At 45.2% G+C, this 18,962-nt stretch overlaps 1 protein-coding gene across 1 annotated transcript in view; it reads left to right on the top strand.

Annotated features, from left to right (window-relative positions):
* The window catches only part of LOC126181085 (uncharacterized), a 199,800-nt gene that overhangs the window by 116,061 nt on the left and 64,777 nt on the right, over window positions 1–18,962 (top strand). The window contains exon 2 of the mRNA XM_049924746.1: window positions 3,154–3,365. Within this exon, the coding sequence (XP_049780703.1) occupies window positions 3,154–3,365 (212 nt within the window). The remainder of the gene's footprint in view (window positions 1–3,153; window positions 3,366–18,962) is intronic.

Here is an 18,962-nt window from a genome sequence, read left to right on the forward strand (position 1 = left end):
GGTTACGTTGAAAACGGCATGGACAATTTCTATCCTCATCCTTCCATAATGCACGCCTGAGCTCGGTCTCTGCTGACCGAACTGTCGACCGGACACTAAACTCTAGTCTTCCTTCCTTTTCTTTCAAGTAATTTAAAGAATCTTATACGATTTGCAGTCATTTTAATTATCACCACGACAGATAAATTTACATAATTAAAATTTGCGTGTATGCTGGCACATACCTGCAGTTCTGTAGTTGAGTGGGCATAAATTGATCCCTGGCAGTTGCAGCGGGGTAAGCGCGACAGCTTTGCGGGTCTACCTCAAACATAACGAAACGTGATTTTGCAAACGTCTCTATGGGAACGCCTCAGTGTTGTCACAGCTCAGTAGACGGCTGCTATTTTCACCTGCAGCCGTAATCAAATGGTTCAAATGGCATTGAGCACTATGGGACTCAACTGCTGAGGTCATCAGTCCCCTAGAACTTAGAACTACTTAAACCTAACTAACCTAAGGACATCACACACATCCATGCCCGAGGCAGGATTCGAACCTGCGACCGTAGCGGTCGCGCGGTTCCAGACTGCAGCGCCTAGAACCGCTCGGCCACTCTGGCCGGCCAGCCGTTATCGCTTCGCAGCTGGAAGCTGGCAACAGCGCTGTGAGCTCTTAGGGATCTTCTTACGCCGGCTCGACTATAGCACCCACTGAAAGCACCGCGCCACAATAAATACCGTAGCACGCCGCTAGGGAGTCAAAACAACACCGCAGGCCATTGATACAGTGGAGATGGGATGCCCTGCTTTGTTTTGGCTCTCTACCGGCGTGATACTGTATTTATTGGGCTGCGGTGATTTCAGACATGTGCCAATAAATAAAGAATATGTTATATACATAACTGAATTAGTTTTGAGGTCATAATTAAAACTTTATGACTACCCCTTACATATTATAAAATTAACTGCAACCATAAACCGACAGTTTGATATTTCTTACTACGCCTTAGAAAAAAATGTGCGAAAGTGTAATTGTATTCAGTGTGTGAGTGTGTGTGTGTGTGTGTGTGTGTGTGTGTGTGTGTGTGTGTGTTTGTTATATGCTGGTTTGCAAAACTTAAGGACGAAAGTAACTTTCTCATGATGTGTTACTGCAAAGTAACGTGGCTCGGTTAAACTTCGGCCATACATAGGAAAAACTACCAAAATATATTACCGAAGCTAACTGAATGAAATACGCAATGACACGAACAGAAATGACACTTTTATTCAAAGACAGTAATTACACTGAAATCATCGAGACTCACGACGGTCCAAATGACGTCTCCATAATGCGTTATTGCGACACTGCACTCCTTTCCAAATATGCATCGCTCTAAGGACGCCCTTGCCCCTGACTTCATTTTTATAGATGACAATGCGCAGTCGCATCGAACTGCACAGGAGAACCAACGAGCGGATATTCAACGAATGGACTGACCTGCCCCCACGGAGCACGCGTGGGATGTGGTTGGCAGACATAGTGCAGCACGTCCACGTACATTAACAACCACCCAGCAGTTGTCATCCTCGCTGATTGAGGAATGGAACGCCCTACAACAAGAACACCGTACCAACCTTGTGGCTACCATAGGAGCACGTTGCAGAGCATTCGTTGCCATTTGTGGTCATCACACACGTTATTAGGAATCGTGTCCCGTTTTTTGTACGAGCGCTATTCGGAAAGTAAGTGAAAATCAAAACTGTTTTATTTGCAACAGTTAACTACAAGTTCCAGCAACTTATCTCCATAGTCACCGATCCGACTTAGACGTATATAGTAGCTTTGTACCAACTTCCCAATACCCTCGTTATAGAAGGCAGCCGCCAGTGCTTTCCGCCAATTCTCTACGCTGGTCTACAGCTCGTTGTCTGTCCCAAAATGTTGTTTTCATAGCCAGCGGTTCTCGTGAGCAGAGATGAAACTCAGAGGGAGACACTTACGGGCTGTATTGTCGGCAATCAAACATTTCCAATTGAAAACGATGCAGGAGCATCTTCATTGCCCCTGCAAAATGCGGCTGAGAATTGTCTTGGCTCGCCGGCCAGAGTGGCCGTGCGGTTCTGGGCGCTACAGTCTGGAACCGAGCGTCCGCTACGGTCGCAGGTTCGAATCCTGCCTCGGGCATGGATGGTGTGATGTCCTTAGGTTAGTTAGGTTTAATTAGTTCTAAGTTCTAGGCGACTGATGACCTCAGAAGTTAAGTCGCATAGTGCTCAGAGCGATTTGAACCATTTTTGAATTGTCTTGAAGAAGATGACGCACGACACGTATGTAATGTTGGCTGCATAGCATCAGGCGAAATTTCTCACCAGGCCCTTGTACTTGGCGGGAGACACTATTGCTCGAGGTATCTTTATGTACTCCCTGCGTGCTCAGAACTAAAAAGAACGACGTTACGCGATCGACAGGCATACTGGAGACACTGCCCAACACACCTGTGCCAAACTTAATCGGATTCCGTTTCGCGACTGACCGTTCCTTACTTTCCGAATAACCCTCGTAGTATCTGGCTGGCCATTATGAATTACGGTGACTTCTGTGTAATTATTGTCTTTGAATAGAAGTATTATTTCCGTTCGCCTCACTGCGTATTTCTTTCAGTTAACATCTGTAAAATACTGTAGTACGAGTTTGAGCGAGCTGTGTTACTTGGCAGTGACGCATCACGCAAGAGTTACTTTTGCTCGTACGTTTTGCCCACCAGTGTAGTTGTGAGTGCATATGTTAGCTGATATATTACTGCAAAACAGATTTTTCGTTAATCTCTTATTATTAGGTACGGTACAACTTTTTCGAAGGCAAGTTTCTTAAGAAGAATTGTTTTTTGAGCGACTAGTCTAGAGTCATTAACTTACAAACTTCGACTGACACAAATGCAGATTCCTAAATATAACTCGCTTTCTTGAGACACATCTCCGTATTTTACTAAGATTTCTATTCGGTTTTAGCCGTTCGAGTGGTATCGCCACCGTAATGGGGTATTTGTTGCCATTACCAGTTTCCCCTTCCGTAGAGGATTACATGTAATCGGTCGGAGGAGTACGAACGCGAGTCAGTGGATTTAAAGATACGAGTAAACGCGATGGCGTCCCCTGCCGGAGTTTGAAGGTTGGCTGTGTGGTGTTGCAGGCGACCTGCGCGAGCTGTGCGCCGCCTCGCGGCAGCCGCAGCTGCTGCTGACGTCACGCGGTCCCCGCTCGGCGGCGCTGCTGCACCTCTCCGACCAGCACCGCGACCGCTGCGTGCTGTCCGTCGCCGTGCCCTACATGCACCAGCTGGCCCTCAGGCTCTTCCTGCAGCCCGAGCCGCCGCCCCCTGGCACCATATGCCCGCTCAGCATCGTGAGTACTTCCCTCTCTTTCTCTCTATCTATCTGTATCTTCTATTAGTCCCTTCCTCTGTGGTACCCTCTTTTCTGTCGTATCTTCTCATTACACCAACACACTAACAAGTACACAACGCAGATCAACGTACGCTGTGCGGCGGAGGATACTTGACCTACAGGTCTCACTTCCTCCCTTCTCTGTTTCAGTCCCGAATTGTGCAAGGGAAGAACCTCCAATTTTATCTTCACGATCTTTTTGCAAGATACATCAAGGAGAAATCAACATGTTGGTTGACTTTCCTAGAAACGTACGCTCTCGGGATTTTAACAATGAAGCGCAGCCTGAAAACAACGTATCTTGTGTAGCATCTGACAGTAGAGCTGAAAGACCGTCTCTGTCACTCTTTCGGTCTTACTAAAGAAGCCGTGATCAACAGCGTTGTACTTCTTTAGACTGTCTCTCTTTCCTCTATCGATCCCACGTGGGAAGAATTCCTGGGTTCTGTATCCCGACGCTCTTGATCATTGCTGATTCTTCCATTTTAGGAACTGTTTCCCGTTCTAACGACAAGAGAATGCTCTGAATTTTTCTGCTCCCGCGTCCTCTTTTTAACAAGGCCCTTGGTAGACTGGAAGGTCACTCACAATACAGCAGGTTACCAGTAACGCCTAGAAAATTTCTACAAGGTGTCAGGGGAATAGGTGTTGTATCCACTTCAGTATTATAGTTGTTTTTTCTTAGCATCTATCAGTCTTCCCGCAAACACATCTTAAAATATACTACCTCATGTTTTCTGCTCGGTCCTAACTGCGCCACCAAATGGCGTACGTATCAGTGTGGAGTATTCGTTTTGCGTCCATGCGTCCACACTTCAGTACCTGACCTGCCGTCCAGGTGAAAATAAACATTAACACCATGCTTATCTGGACCAACAAGCAACCTAAAAACATACTTCTCGTAATAGCCATAACTATTAGCCTGCAACTGAAGCAAATACTGATGTAATGTTGTTGAGTACACCGTCCTCCGCCACCAATAGAAAGTACTGGAAGCTTTTCCATTTTACCATTCAGTTATGCTACGAACGCAGTTTTTTTTCTCTTTTTTTTCACAACGAGAGTGGCCGTCTGTCTGTCGATCCACTAACTGATAAATTCCATGACAAACCTATATCTTGCCGGCCGCGGTGGCCGTGCGGTTCTGGCGCTGCAGTCCGGAACCGCGGGAGTGCTACGGTCGCAGGTTCGAATCCTGCCTCGGGCATGGGTGTGTGTGATGTCCTTAGGTTAGTTAGGTTTAAGTAGTTCTAAGTTCTAGGAGACTTATGACCTAAGATGTTGAGTCCCATAGTGCTCAGAGCCATTTGAACCATTTTGAAACCTGTATCTTCTACAATTTCTGGACTGCTGCTAAGAATGTCACATCTCTCTGTGTGTCTGCGATATCTACACTTTCATAGATCATTAAAGAATATGCAACACACATTCTACAAATATTTCACCATACGTGCATGAGTACAAGAACTTTGCAAAAAGTAGTGTAATTTTGTAGCTCACTCGAACGGCAGACTCCTTTTTCTTCCTCTTTCTCTTCTTTGTTTCCATTCAGAGACCTTTCTTTTAATTTTTAAAATCTCTTACACACGCTCAGGCCCTTCACATTTTCCGTCGCCGTATTCTTTGACTTGGTAAGACATGTGATGGGTCTGTAAATTGCTCTTCCTGAGAGCAATCAGCATTTTACGACACACTAAATATTTCGCGAAGCTGTCTTTTCGTGTAAAGTGGTAAGATCCCTCTCACTGCAGATTGAAGTGCGGAGACATTGTCGGTGTTACACAATGCCGACTCGTCATTGCTGCTACTTGGTGGCACCGCTGTCAAAACTGACCCTCTCCTATTCGTCCCGTCGCACTTCTCCCGTGTAGTCGCGATCACACGAACATCGTGCATTTCCCTGACTCCCACTACACGACCGAGAGAGTGGGTAGGAGTGCGTGCTCACGCTAAAATCGGCGAGACGTTGGTGCAGCCTTTGCAGTGTGTCACAAAAACAAAACAAACTACAAAATAAAGGTTAGGAATACAGAAACACAAAAAATCCTACGCTATAATAGGAGTGTGCTCGGAGAGAACACGTTAACTTCCGATGGTAGCAGCGACGCCACAGTGCACTGCTCCTGCGCATGCGCAGTCTCAGCAAGACTCAAGTTTGTAGAACTCCACACTCGGCACAGTCGATAAGTGACGTCACTGCCCAATCGCGGTGTGATTGGCGCAACGAGTAGTCGATTCCGAACAGAAAATCGCTCGTGTAAAAAACTGGCTTTGTGTTCGAGATGTGCCTCGTTGAGTTCCCCTTTGCCCTTTCCGCTGCGGTGAAGCAGAGTTCGGCTGTGGGTATCAGTGCAGCAGCGCAGCGGCGGTACGTGCGGAATGTGATGGTATCAGTGGGAGGCGAGTGCGCCGGCGCTGGGAGAGGAACCCGGCATTCCTGCGCGCCGGCGAGGGCGAGCGCTCCGCCCCGCGAGGAGCCAGCAGGCAGCGGCCAGCAGCGCCGTGCAGAAAGCTGCCGTGCAGGCTGCAGACTCGGCTCTCCTTGAAAGGCCGCGGCTTACGTGACTCAGAGCGCGCTGCGCCGTGCCGAATCCGCATTCCTCGACCGCCGCCGCTGCCGCTGCACCCAGCCGCTCCGTCGCCACTGGAGCCGGGTGCCTAGCGACGCCCCTGTTTCTTTGTTGTGCGCCCTACCCTGACCTGCACAGTACACACCCCACCTACACGTACATCCATCGTACCAAAGTGCATTCCAACACAGTTCCGTCAGGTCACTCTCTCGTCTGCCTGTTCAGCAAAAATTTTATAACTGATTTTAAATGTAAGTTTCGAAGGGCTAGAAAAATGGAAATTTTAAACGTAGCTCATTACTGGATGACAATGCAGTGTTAACTCGCTTTGTTGTCAGTCTTGCCTTTCTTCCCATTGGGAGTGATAATAGGGGAGAAAAAGAATGGGTACGCCTCACATGCATGCTGCTCTGCATGACTGACATGTTGTGCAGGTAGCCTTGGAATGCGTTTCAGGGGTTTATGTGAGGCTGGGCAGAGAGAGAGGGGGGGAGAAGTAGGAGGATAGTGAGAGGAGGGAGGATGGAATGAAGAGGGATTTGGGAATAAGGAGATGGAGAGAGGCAGGGGGAGGAAAAAAATAGACCGAGAGAGGGGGGAGGAGCAGGTTGCGAGAGAGAAGAATAAATGGGTGGAGAGATGGGGGAGGGAAAACTGGACAGAGAGATAGGGGGGAGGGGTGGTACGAGATGGGCAGAGAAAGGTGGAGGAAGAGATGTGTGCAATATGTGTGACACACTCGAACAAGGGTGAAACCATGTATGTAAAACTAGTACTTAAATAAAAATCTTATAAAAATCGTATAATGTTAATATTGTATGCTTCTTTACTTCATTTTTAAGAAAAAAAACGGTTAAACACATTCGTATATTAGTAGTAGATGTCTATAATACCCTGTTTCAGATATGACTGGGTGAAAGAACACCGAGTTAAACCTGAAATTTAAAACATGTCTCTTTTACAATACGATCAAAATAGTTAAATTCCAGAGAAAAACTTTTCCTCACACAAAACTAAAAAGAACATCATTATTTAAATAAAAGGTGGCCGAGCGGTTCTAGGTGCTTCAGTCTTGAACCGCGCAACCGCTGTAGTCGCAGGTTCGAATCCTGCCTCGGGCATGTATGTGTCTTATGTCCTTAAGTTAGTTAGGTTTAAGTCCTTCTAAGTTGTAGGGGACTGATGACCTCAGATGTTAAGTCCCATAGTGCTCAGAGCCATCTGAACCATTTTAAATAAAAGTTATATTAACACGTTCTCGAATTGAACAAAAAAGCATAAAGAATTTCTGTTAGCCCATTCAGGTTTATAACCTCTTACAGATAGTTCTGACTATTTGTGATTGAAATTCACTTGCTCAGTGTCAGTGGAGATATACGACGCCGCAGTAGCTATGTACTAAAATGTCATTCCTGTAAGGGAATATACGTAATGAATGTACGAGTGTACGTTGTAGATACATGCTCGACGACATATGGAAGTTTGGGGTGTGGCCATGACTCATGATCGGTGACCACTCGCGATAACCGGGAAATCAGGGTTCGAGACCCGGTCGAGCACAAATTTTCAGTGTCGTCATTCCATCATACAGCTGACATTCCAAGTGTTTTTAACAGCTGCAGTCGCCGCAGTACCTGTTCCTTCACACATGTGTGCATGTCCAAAGGAACGTTGCATCGTACTTTTGTAGACACCTGTATGTCTGTATTTACCGCCTAGGAGTTCTGATTTGTCCCTAGCTAATAGCTCCAGGTTACTCAGCAATAATGAGGAAGTACGCTGGAAGTGTCAACTATCATCGGACCCGGTAAAGTTACGATTGTGGAGTGCAGGTAGACAGCCCACTTTTGAGGTTTCACTGAATAAGGCGATGTGGCTAGCAGGAACAAAGTACAGGTTGCTGGGAGGAGCTTATGTGGCAGTCTGTACAACCATGGTTTCCTTTACTGTGCTCTCTATGTATGCACCAGCGCAGGAGTGCACCTCCGCGCTTATGGCGATGTGTGCGCGACATTGAGAATTATCTGCGTTCCTCCGTCATGGTAAAAGGTATTGTCAAAATTATGTGAAAGAAATGTTAAGTCTGGGCTTCGCATGTGTGCCAACCACAACTGCTAATGGAGTAAGATGAGAGAAAAGCCCGATGCAAAGGACAGAGGCAAATTTCAAAAAAGATAAAAATAAAGGGGAAAGAAGAACACGCGGCAGACGCACAGTATAGGTTACGGGTTAAGAATAAGAGTAAGACGAAAGTGCTGAGCAGAAATGAAGCAATTTTGCTAACAGATAGCAAGATACGGGATAGCCGAAGCAAGGAAACTTCCAGATGCAGATTGCCGTATATGTAGAAAACTTTCTCCGACAGAGGAGCCCTAATACTTGAGGAATTAATTCCTGAAAGTGTGGAGCACAGTACTTTACGGAAGTAAGACAAATAGCGTGTGGAAACCAGAAAAGTATGAACTGGAAGCATTTGAAGTGTAGTGATACGGGGATTTGTCAATACATTATATGGAAAGTACGAAATAAAGAGAAGCTCTACCATTATAAGGGACACATTTACGGCACATGTGCTGAGGAGGTGGAAGGAATAGTTGGATGGAAGAGTTATGGGATCAGTTAAAAGGTAGAAGACGCAAAAGAATAGAAACTATTGGATGTAGCACACGATTAGAGAAAAAAGACTAGCATCTGACAGGAAGGGACGCAGGACGGATTGCCGGTACTTAAAAGCATTAAGACTTTTATTAGACTTAACGATACATGTGCGTTATTTTTGCATTCCATCTACAAAAATACTAGCATTCGTTCTTCAAAGAGCTAACAGTGCGTAGTGTGCTTGCAGAGCATTTTTAACAGCGCAGTTTACGACGCGATTTAAAAACTGACTGCAGTCAACCGATAACTGGACTTCCCGGTTCGACGTGAGGAACCCATTTTCCAACTCTAGTGACGATGTTCGACAAAACATTATCTTGATCAGCCACGTAACGCGCAAGCAGTTCCGCACAGATGGTTCTTCGTTACTCGTTATGGCCTTCAGTTTGTCTATGGCCTTCAGTTTGTCGACAAGGAACTCAGCGGGCACACACCTTTGAGTACCCCAACTGGTGGACAAGTGTGTCAGCGCTAGCAACAGAGACGTCCAGCTGTGCAGGGAGGTGAGAGTGTCCGCACGTTCCAATACGGCAGGAGTCATAGCTGTGTGCAGCCGACCGGTGCGCGGGAGATCGGACAGGTTTGCGCGACAATGAAGACAGATGCCTCGCCCGACCGTTTACAGTACTTTTGTTCACTGCCAGGTCTCCGTACACATTCTGCAAGCGTCTATGAACATAAGCGATGCTCTGGTTTTTCGCCGAAAGGAACTCAGTGACAGCTCTCTGCTTGGAACGCACCTCTGTTAGAGATGCCATTTTGAAAGGGACGAATAACGCTGCTACCTGTCGGAACTTCATAAAAGTATAAGGACTAAATGTAAATGTCATATGACTAGGGCCTCACGTCGGGTAGACCGTTCGCCGGGTGCAAGTCTTTCGATTTGACGCCACTTCGGCGACTTGCACGACTATGGGAATGAAATGATGATGATCAGGACAACACAACACCCAATCCCTACGCGGAGAAAATCTCCAACGCAGCCTGGAATCGAACCTGGGCCCTTAGGACTGACATTATGTCGCGCTGACCACTCAGCTACCGGTGGCGGAAAGTACAAAGACTGAAACGGGAATATTCTTGGATGTCCCACAAGAAATTCCGTATTTTTTTTAACCGATATTACCGGGGAAATAAAATTGTGTTGCATTAATTATTGAACGCTCCTGCCTGAGAATGGCAGAAATTGAGTTCCTAGTTCAGGACTGAGCAATAGAGGTTTTAATCCTAAATACAAGGAAATAGTTCGTTGCGTACTCATGATACGTTTTCGAGGAGATAAAGAAACTTATACATGATGATGACGATTCACAGATTTCGGAGGCCTTCTGCAGAGTAATTGACAGTTTTTCCTTTGAGTGCTAGTGGCCTTTCTGACGGCCAGTGATTGAAACGTACGCCGTGCGCCTTCGCTGCTAGCGCGGCAGCGGCCGCTGTGGCTGCTGGTGTTTTCTGAAGGCTGGTGACCACTGCGACGCGGCCCGCGCGCTGCGTTCAATCGATGGCGCCGAAGCCTCGCAGCTGCAGTCGCATCCATCCAATGCTTCGCCGCTTCCGTCCTGAGGCGCCAGAAAAACGCTGCCAGCTCCACTCTCGGCGAAGCCGTACAGCTGCTTGATACGCGACCCCGTCTGCGTGGCGGCGCTGGCGGCTGGAAATCACCTGGGAAAGAGGAGGAGACAGTAATGGATGATAAGTTACTCAATGACACTGAAATAATTCGGTCCATTTCCAAGAAACACATGCCATAACATGAAAAAAGCAAAGGACTCTGAGAATAATTCTTGGATTCAAAACAATAACCACAACAGTTCTAGACCGCACAGAGCAGAAAGTGAATCTAAACCCTCAGAAAATCTATTTGGTAATACAGTATTACATCAGTCTATTTCGAATGTTGAGAACCGGAGTGGTTCGTGATGAAATCGGGACGACTATAGTCGACTCTGAATGGCAGAAAGTAATTCGAAATAAATGAAAGCTTTTGACAATGTTGACTGGAATACTCTGTTTGAAATTCGGAAGGTGGCAGGGGTAAAATACAGAGAGCGAAAGGCTATTTACAATTTGTACAGAAACCAGATCGCAATTATAAGAGTAAAGGGGCATGAAACGGAAGCAGTGGTTGGGAAGGCAGTGAGACAGGGTTGTAGCCTATCCCCGATGTTATTCAATCTGTATATTGAGCAAGCAGTAAAGGTAACAAAAGAAAAATTCGGAATAGGAATTAAAATCCATGGAGAAGAAATAAAAACTTTAAGGTTCGCCGATGAAATTGAATTCTGTCAGAGACAGCAAAGGCCCTGGAAGAGCAGCTGAACGGAATGGACAGTGTCTTGAAAGGAGGATATAAGATGAACATCAACAAAAGCAAAACAAGGATAATGGAATGTAGTCGAATTAAGTCGGGTGATGCTGCGGGAATTAGATTAGGAAATGAGACGCTTAAAGTCTTAAATGAGTTTAGCTATTTGGGGAGCAAAATAACTAATGATGGCCAAAGTAGAGAGGATATAAAATGTAGACTGGCAATGGCAAGGAAAGCATTTCTGAAGAAGAGAAATTTGTTAACATCGAGTATAGATTTGTCAGGAAGTCGTTTCTGAAAGTATTTGTATGGAGTGTAGCCATGTATGGAAGTGAAACGTGGACGATAAATAGTTTAGACAAGAAGAGAATAGAAGCTTTCGAAATGTTGTGCTACAGATGAATGCTGAAGATTAGATGGGTAGATAACATAACTAATGAGGAGGTATTGAATAGAATTGGGGAGAAGAGAAATTTGTGGCACAACTTGATTAGAAGAAGGAATCGGTTGGTAGGGCATATTCTGAGGCATCTTGGGATCACCAATTTAGTATTGGAGGGCAGTGTAGAGGGTAAAAAGCATAGAGGGAGACCAATAGATGAATACATTAAACAGGTTCAGAAGGATGTAGGTTGCAGTAGGCACTGGGAGATGAAGAACCGTGCACAGGATAGAGTAGCATGGAGAGCTGCATCAAACCAGTCTCAGGACTGAAGACCACAACAACAGCAACATATGATTCATTCTTCCTTGCTAAACAGCGTAATACCTGGTGTCTAGCGAAATCGCCTTAGGCAAGCTGTTGAATCCAAGAATCGGATAAGTACCGCTGCTCTCATAATCAGTAGGGTTGGAGACGAACTTCGTTGAAGAGGAGGCAAAATATTATATGTTACAACTGCATTGTCATTTTCATTCCGGTTTATTGAGCTTCAGTACTGAGGTGCAAGATATCGTCCTGAAAGAGACGTGACATACAAGATTGGTAACTGTACGAAACTTTGAAAGTTACATCTTGGCACCTTCGCAGTGTAACGTGTTGAGAATGTGGAACGATTTGTGTAGCAGTCGTCAACAAGTTACTGTGCTGTCTGTCAGCGGGATACCAAGAAGTAAACAGCGGCCTTTTTCTTTTCCGGTAGCAATGAAATATTTGCGTTCCCGTTGAATGCAAAGAAAGAAGAAAGAGTCCTCCGATAAATATTTCGTAACTCACGAGGAGGAACGAAATGAACAGAGAACACGGAACTAGTTATAAGAATTGTTAATGGTGCCTGTGAAAACTTTCATTACAGTTCCCTCCGGCAGTTTTTCTGAAACAAAATTGGATAACGGCTTTGCTCGGAACGTGATACACTCGGCTCAGAAGGTAGTGCTTCTCCTGCATGGTATGCGGGGAGACAACGCTTCTATTGATAGAAACAGCGGTCGCTACTGTTTTCTGTGAACTGAAAGCACCATAGTCCTGTTGCGTAGCTTAGTCGAGAAGAAACCGGCTACTGGAGCAGATGGTGGTTTTTTATTTTTTCAGTTCATTTACACTTGTTTAAAATGATTGCTCTGCACTTTCTGCACTGCCATTTGTAACAGACGAATCCTTTAAATTGTAACAAGCTTGCCGTTTCGGAAAAACTATGTACCATTTGCTGTTTGCATGTGGTAAGCTTATGTCACCCTGTACAGGGCATTTGGAAAAAAAGTACTCCTTGTTCACACAGAAATAGGATTTGTAATAACTAGAAAAATTAATCTGTTAAACATGTAATTTGAAATATGTGCCATTTTACTTGTTTCATGAATGTTCAACAAACTGGCGCTTACTGTTTCCCAGTTAACGTTCGTTGTTTAGACACTAATGTTTGTATTTGTCCCTCTACTGACTATGTAGTGATGATGTCAGGCATCGCCCGGTGACAATTTTGACATATGATAAGTGCTGACGATCTGCACTTCACATCTTGTATTTACAGGTGAAACTGGAGTCATTCAGAGTGGAGTTAAGAATTATCTCATAGGCCACAAGTGAGCAGATGCAAATCCCCGAACGGTCGAGCAAGCAAGGCATCAGCTTCGCTTCAGTATCATTGTGTCGACGGAAATTATATGTTGCACACTCTTTCGGCCGTACACTTTGCCGGGCACCACAACAGGTGCTGTTTATCAACAGTTTTTGCACTATAAGATCTATTATTGGCGAATATAACTATGCAGCCGGCCGCGGTGCTCTAGCGGTTCAGGCGCTCAGTCCGGAACCGCGCGACTACTACGGTCGCAGGTTCGAATCCTGCCTCGGGCATGGATGTGTGTGATGTCCTTAGGTTAGTTAGGTTTAAGTAGTTCTAAGTTCTAGGGGACTGATGACCACAGATGTTAAGTCCCATAGTGCTCAGAGCCATTTGAACCATATAACTATGCAGAAAGACAACGGATGCGATTTGGGCCCACCTGGGGCGCCATTCCATTTCCCATGATGGTAACTAAACAAAGTAATTCGTCGTGGAGATCCGTTAGTATGGTTTCCCATCCAGGTGACTTTAATGCTTTGTCTTTTCGTGTTTACATAGCCGCAAATCCAGCAATGTAGTCCACATAAATTGACAAATTGGACACGTTACAGCAGCCTGGGTTCCACGAATGAGACAAAGTCCGAGGACAGTAAGGTGCGTTTTGAAAGAATTATTATTATTTTTTTTTTTTTTTTAGCAGGAGGAAGAAATTATATGTAATAATGGATAACAACCACAAAGAATACCTCTTGGAATATCAACAGACCGACGGATATCGTAGGACAGATTTGTTTCTGGACGCATATTTAAAAGAGTTTGGTTAAAACTGTGTCAGAGGATATGAGACGCGTTATTTGAAAACACTGTGTATGCAACGAGACTGGAAAAAGGTTAGTGCGGTAAATCGGCTTCTGTTTGCTGTCTGTTTTGCCGAGCGCTTTCGCAATGCTCATGTTTGTGGTTTTTTTCCGATGAAAATACTTACCGGTGCTTCTGTACAGATGAACTGTTATTGTACTTATTGCAGAACGCTTTTTTGCGATATTTAGAAAGACATTTAATGTTCATTATTTAGAGATAAATGAGAACGAGCAGAACAATAAAGATTTATATCGCTAATGAAATAAGAAACTCATTAGTTTCGATATTAGTTGGACATATCTGTAACTTGGTACAGAATGTTTGAAATAGCGCTTTTCCCAGTTGAAACAAAGTGTAACTGAATTGTCTTGATAGAATTTTCAACAAAAACCTAATATCGCCTTAAAGCCAACACAGGTTGTATTTCTCATTTCGTTCCTGATCATTTTACCCACGCCAGAAGCCGTAGGAGCAGCGCAGAGCAGCTGTAACGCTCCCTGCAATCTAAGTTACCACCATACGGTTATTCGCTAGGTGCCCTTTAAAGAAAGGCCATGGCACTCAAACATAACACCAGAATGTAAAAGGTGCCCTTTAAAGAAAGGCCATGGCACTCAAACATAACACCAGAATGTGAAAAATAACTTATAGCAGATTTTGTGAACGTGACTTTTTGGCGGCATTTCTCTCATAATTTTCATGATCTTTCACAGCGCATCGCAAACACTTCGATTCTCCTTTTTTCCTGTTTTCCCACAGTCCGTGATTCACTTCCTTAAAATGCCGTGTCACAAACGTACATTCTCAGAAAATTCTTTATCGAATTAAGGTCGAAGTTTGCTACTAGAAGACTTTGTCTGTGTTAGTCTGCTTTTTATGTGCTCTGTGTTTCATTCGTAGTATGTAATCTGTTTGTTTCACTTCTAGTCCTACGTAGTCCCCGATTTTGATGTTAGTTTATCTTTAATCACTTTTCTGCTAATTCTCCGTACTTGTGTTGTTCATGGATTAGCTGTCAGACCATAGAGTGTGCTCTTTAGACTGTTCGTTCCATTTAGCAATTTCACTGAGGACTTTTCTCATGTCCACCGTCAGTACTATCTGGTAAGGCTTGCATACCGCTCAGCAGTCTACATAACTAAGTGGCTAAAACGGATTAAGGTTTTGAGTTGGAGGCTGCCTATCTAACGGCTTCCAGGGGCAACAACAATTTGACTGTCAGAATTTTATGTAATTATTGAGCAACTTAATAGATTTAAATGCTGCCGTAATCTACTCAGCAAAAGGTATCATCTAAGGATAAGGTTTAACATAGTAAAACATATATTATAGTTTGAAACTGTGTGTATGTATTGAGGCAGTGTAACTCAAGGCGCGCAAATTACCCGGACTATATTCATTCAGTATTTGACAGTAAGAACAGTTATCGAATTCCAACAAAGTATAAACGTAATGTGGTCCTTTTTGAAACTTATTCTAGCTGGCACACACCACAAGGTAATGAAGAAAAAAAAAGTTTATCGATTATTACATTTTCGCTGTTCATACAGTAAAACTCCAGTGCCAGATTCGACTTCATAATTTATTTGTTCTACAGTACTAACTCTATTCGCAACACATTTTGCAGACAATGTCCACACATACCCTTGAATGTATCTGCAACATTTTCTCAATAAATGACAGATAGCTCCGAGAGCGTAAATTGGGCAGATAGTATTGCTCTACTGTTTGACAATGAGATCACTTAGCTATTTACAACAAACTTCAAACGTAATTTTAAACGCTCTATAAACTTTTTCTTCTGTGTGCCGGACCGAGACTCGAACTCAGGACCTTTGCCTTCCGCGGGCAAATACCCTACCATCTGAGCTACCCAAGCACGACTCACGCCCCGTCCTCACAGCTTCACTTCTGCCAGTGTCTCGTCTCCTACCTTCCAAACTTTACAAAAGCTCTCCTGCGAACCTTGAAGAACTAGCACTCCTGAAAGAAAGGATATTGCGGAGACATGGCTTAGCCACAGCCTGGGGAATGTTTCCAGAATGAGATTTTCACTCTGCAGCGGAGTGTGCGCTGATATGAAACTTCCTGGCAGATTGAAACTGTGTGCCGGACCGAGACTCGAACTCGGGACCTTCTGTAAAATTTGGAACGTAGGAGACGAGATACTGGCAGAAGTAAAGCTGTGAGGACAGGGCGTGAGTCGTGCTTGGGTAGCTCAGATGGTGTAGCACTTGCTCGCTGAAGGCAAAGGTCCCGAGTTCGAGTCTCGGCCCGGCACACAGTTTTAATCTGCCAGGAAGTTTCACATCAGCGCACACTCCGCTGCAGAGTGAAAATCTCATTCTGGGAAGTTTTTCTTGCTTACATGCTTAACGTGAAATGTAACCAGCAATCAAAAAATTTCCGTTCAAAGGTTGTACAGTCCAGAATCGGTATGTCAGTCAGGCATGGATGACATGAGCCGTGTCCTGCTGCTTGAAGAAGTCCGTAACAGCCTGCTGCATATCCTCTCCGACAATCCTCCAAGGCCTTTTTTACCGGACCGAAGGCGTGATAATCGCTTGAGGAGAGATCAGTAGTTAAAGGTGGTTGCTCGAGTGTCTCCCACTTGTATTGGCGTAACTTCTGCGTTACGACATTTGCGATATGGGGACGTGCTTTTTGAAGATGCAGCAGCGCCCCCTGTCACAGTTTTCCCAGGTTACTTGAAATCAAAAAGCAATCCCAGATCGACCGGCGTCCTGCGTTGAAGCGTGACAAGTACAGAACTTGGCACACCATTACAAAACTGTGGTTTTCGACAGCCATACTGCGTCATACAGAGTTTTCATTCTCCGGTAGACACCTATCGGCGTTTGTCTCTCTGCACTCAAGAAAAGAACAACAGCACGTTGGCCCTGTTTGGACGCATTTGGTAATAACGTCGCCATAGTTCATCTTTCCGCATTTACCGCACGCACGTCGGAAAGACACGAATGCCACACTCATTCCTTGCCTATATCTCGCTGATTATAAACCTGCATCGGAGTCGCTGCAGCAACGCAAACAGAAACTTTTTGATCGCCTTTTGTGTTTAACACGTTATCTCACCTGCTACTTATAGGTATAAGCAAATTGTAGTCAGTCTCTTTAGCAGATTTGTGTCACCCTCTATCTGCCAATATAATGCAGTCTTTAATTCGCCTTCTCTCCACAATATTTTCTGTGTGATACTGCGGAACGTGGCAACAGCCTAGGATTTCCTTCACGCTGCCTGCGTAGAGTCCAACCGCAATCACGGCTGAAGACGCCCGATATGCGGTATCAGTAACGGGAAATGCGGAAGGGGACTTGGCGCCTGGACGATGCCAGAGAAGGAGCCGTGTGGAATTGGCGGCCTTATTAGGAGCGAGAGGAGGGATTCTCCAGGACGTCGCCGGAGCGGCCGATCGCCCGCATTCCAGCCGCCGCTGAAGTCACCTTGGTCGGCGGCGACGGCCGCGCGCGGCCTTGCCCGGACTCCGGAGTCACATTCCGGAATCGCTGCCGGTGGCCGCAAAAACCCGAGCAGGGCGCAGGCAGGCAGGACCAGAAGCAAGGCTGCTCCGACAAATCGCACTCCCGTCGCAACTCTGACGATCATACTACCGGCGCACCTGAGGATTTCCGTAAAAGTAACGATTATATTTGTACCTCATGTATGCGGTATTGTCGAGACTCATACCCTTTGCAAAATGTTCATTTCTCTTTACTTTCGTTACTGAAAGTCATTAACGATGAAGCGATTACATGTAAATATTCCTTTGCCATACTAACAATTCGCGTGTAAGGCCATACTTTCATGAATGTGTCATTCTACTCCTATGAGGGGCGCTCAATAAGTAATGCGGCGCATTTTTTTTTTATTTCTAGGTCAGTTTCGACTGTAAAAATGCGAAATTTGTTGAGAGATATCGTGGAATATTTCCGCTTTAGCCCATATAGTTTCATAAAGCTCCGGCAAGTGACGGCGCTATACGAAGCCTTCGAACAGGCGTGTGTAACGGAGGCGCGTTCCAAACAGAGAGCTGTCATTGAGTTTCTTTTGGCAGAAAATCAGAGCTTCGCAGACATTCACAGGCGCTTGCAGAATATATATATATATATATATATATATATATATATATATATATATATATATATATATATATATATATATATATATATAATATGAAGACCTAGCAGGGAGCAAAAGCACGATGAGCCGTTGGGCGAGGCGTCAGTCTTCATCGCAACAAGGTCGTATAAACCGCTCCTATCTCCTGCGTGCCGGCCGCCCGCACACAGTTGTAACTCCTCCAACGTTGGAACGTGCGGACACTCTCATTCGAAGTGATCGACGGATCGCAATCAAACACTTCGCTGCTCAGTTGGACGTCTCTGTTGGTAGTGCTGACATACTCGTCCACCATTTGGATTACTCAAGACTGTGTGCCCTCGACACCTAACGGAAGACAGTGAAGAGCAACGAAGGACCATCTGTGCGGCCATCCTGATTTTGGTTTTCCGTGTTTTCCCTAAATCGCTCCAGGCAAATGCCGGGATGGTTCCTTTGAAAGGGCACGGCCGACTTCCTTCCCCATCCTTCCCTAATCAGATGAGACCGATAACCTCGCTGTTTGGTCTCTTCCCCCAAACAACCAACCAACCAACCATCTGTGCGGAATTGATTGCTCGTTAGGAGGATGATCGTAACATTTTTTTGTCACACATCGTCACAGGCGATGGAACACATATTCATCATTTCAAACCGCCACAGTACCTCTCGTCATGGCGACGGTCTTGTGGGGCTCTGAAAGGGTTATTCTATTTGACGTCCTCCCTCATGGTGCAACAATAAATCCTGAAGTGTATTGTGCTATCCTCGCGTAACTGAAGAAACGGCTTCAGCGTTTTCGTCGCCATAGAAATGCAAACGAACTTCTCCTTCTGCATGACAACGCTTGGCCTCACAGAAGTCGCGCCCGAGTGGAGCTCCTGAAATTACATTCTTCCTCATCGCCCCTTCAGACCGGATCTCGCACCTTCCGACTTCCATCTGGTTGGTCCAACGAAGGATGCACTCCGCTGCGCGAGTTCAGCTTTGCTGTGGTGGTTTCCTGCAGGACATAGTTCTGTCAAGTGTTGCACCT

Source organism: Schistocerca cancellata, chromosome 1 (genome assembly GCF_023864275.1).
Source record: "Schistocerca cancellata isolate TAMUIC-IGC-003103 chromosome 1, iqSchCanc2.1, whole genome shotgun sequence".
NCBI lineage: Eukaryota > Metazoa > Arthropoda > Insecta > Orthoptera > Acrididae > Schistocerca > Schistocerca cancellata.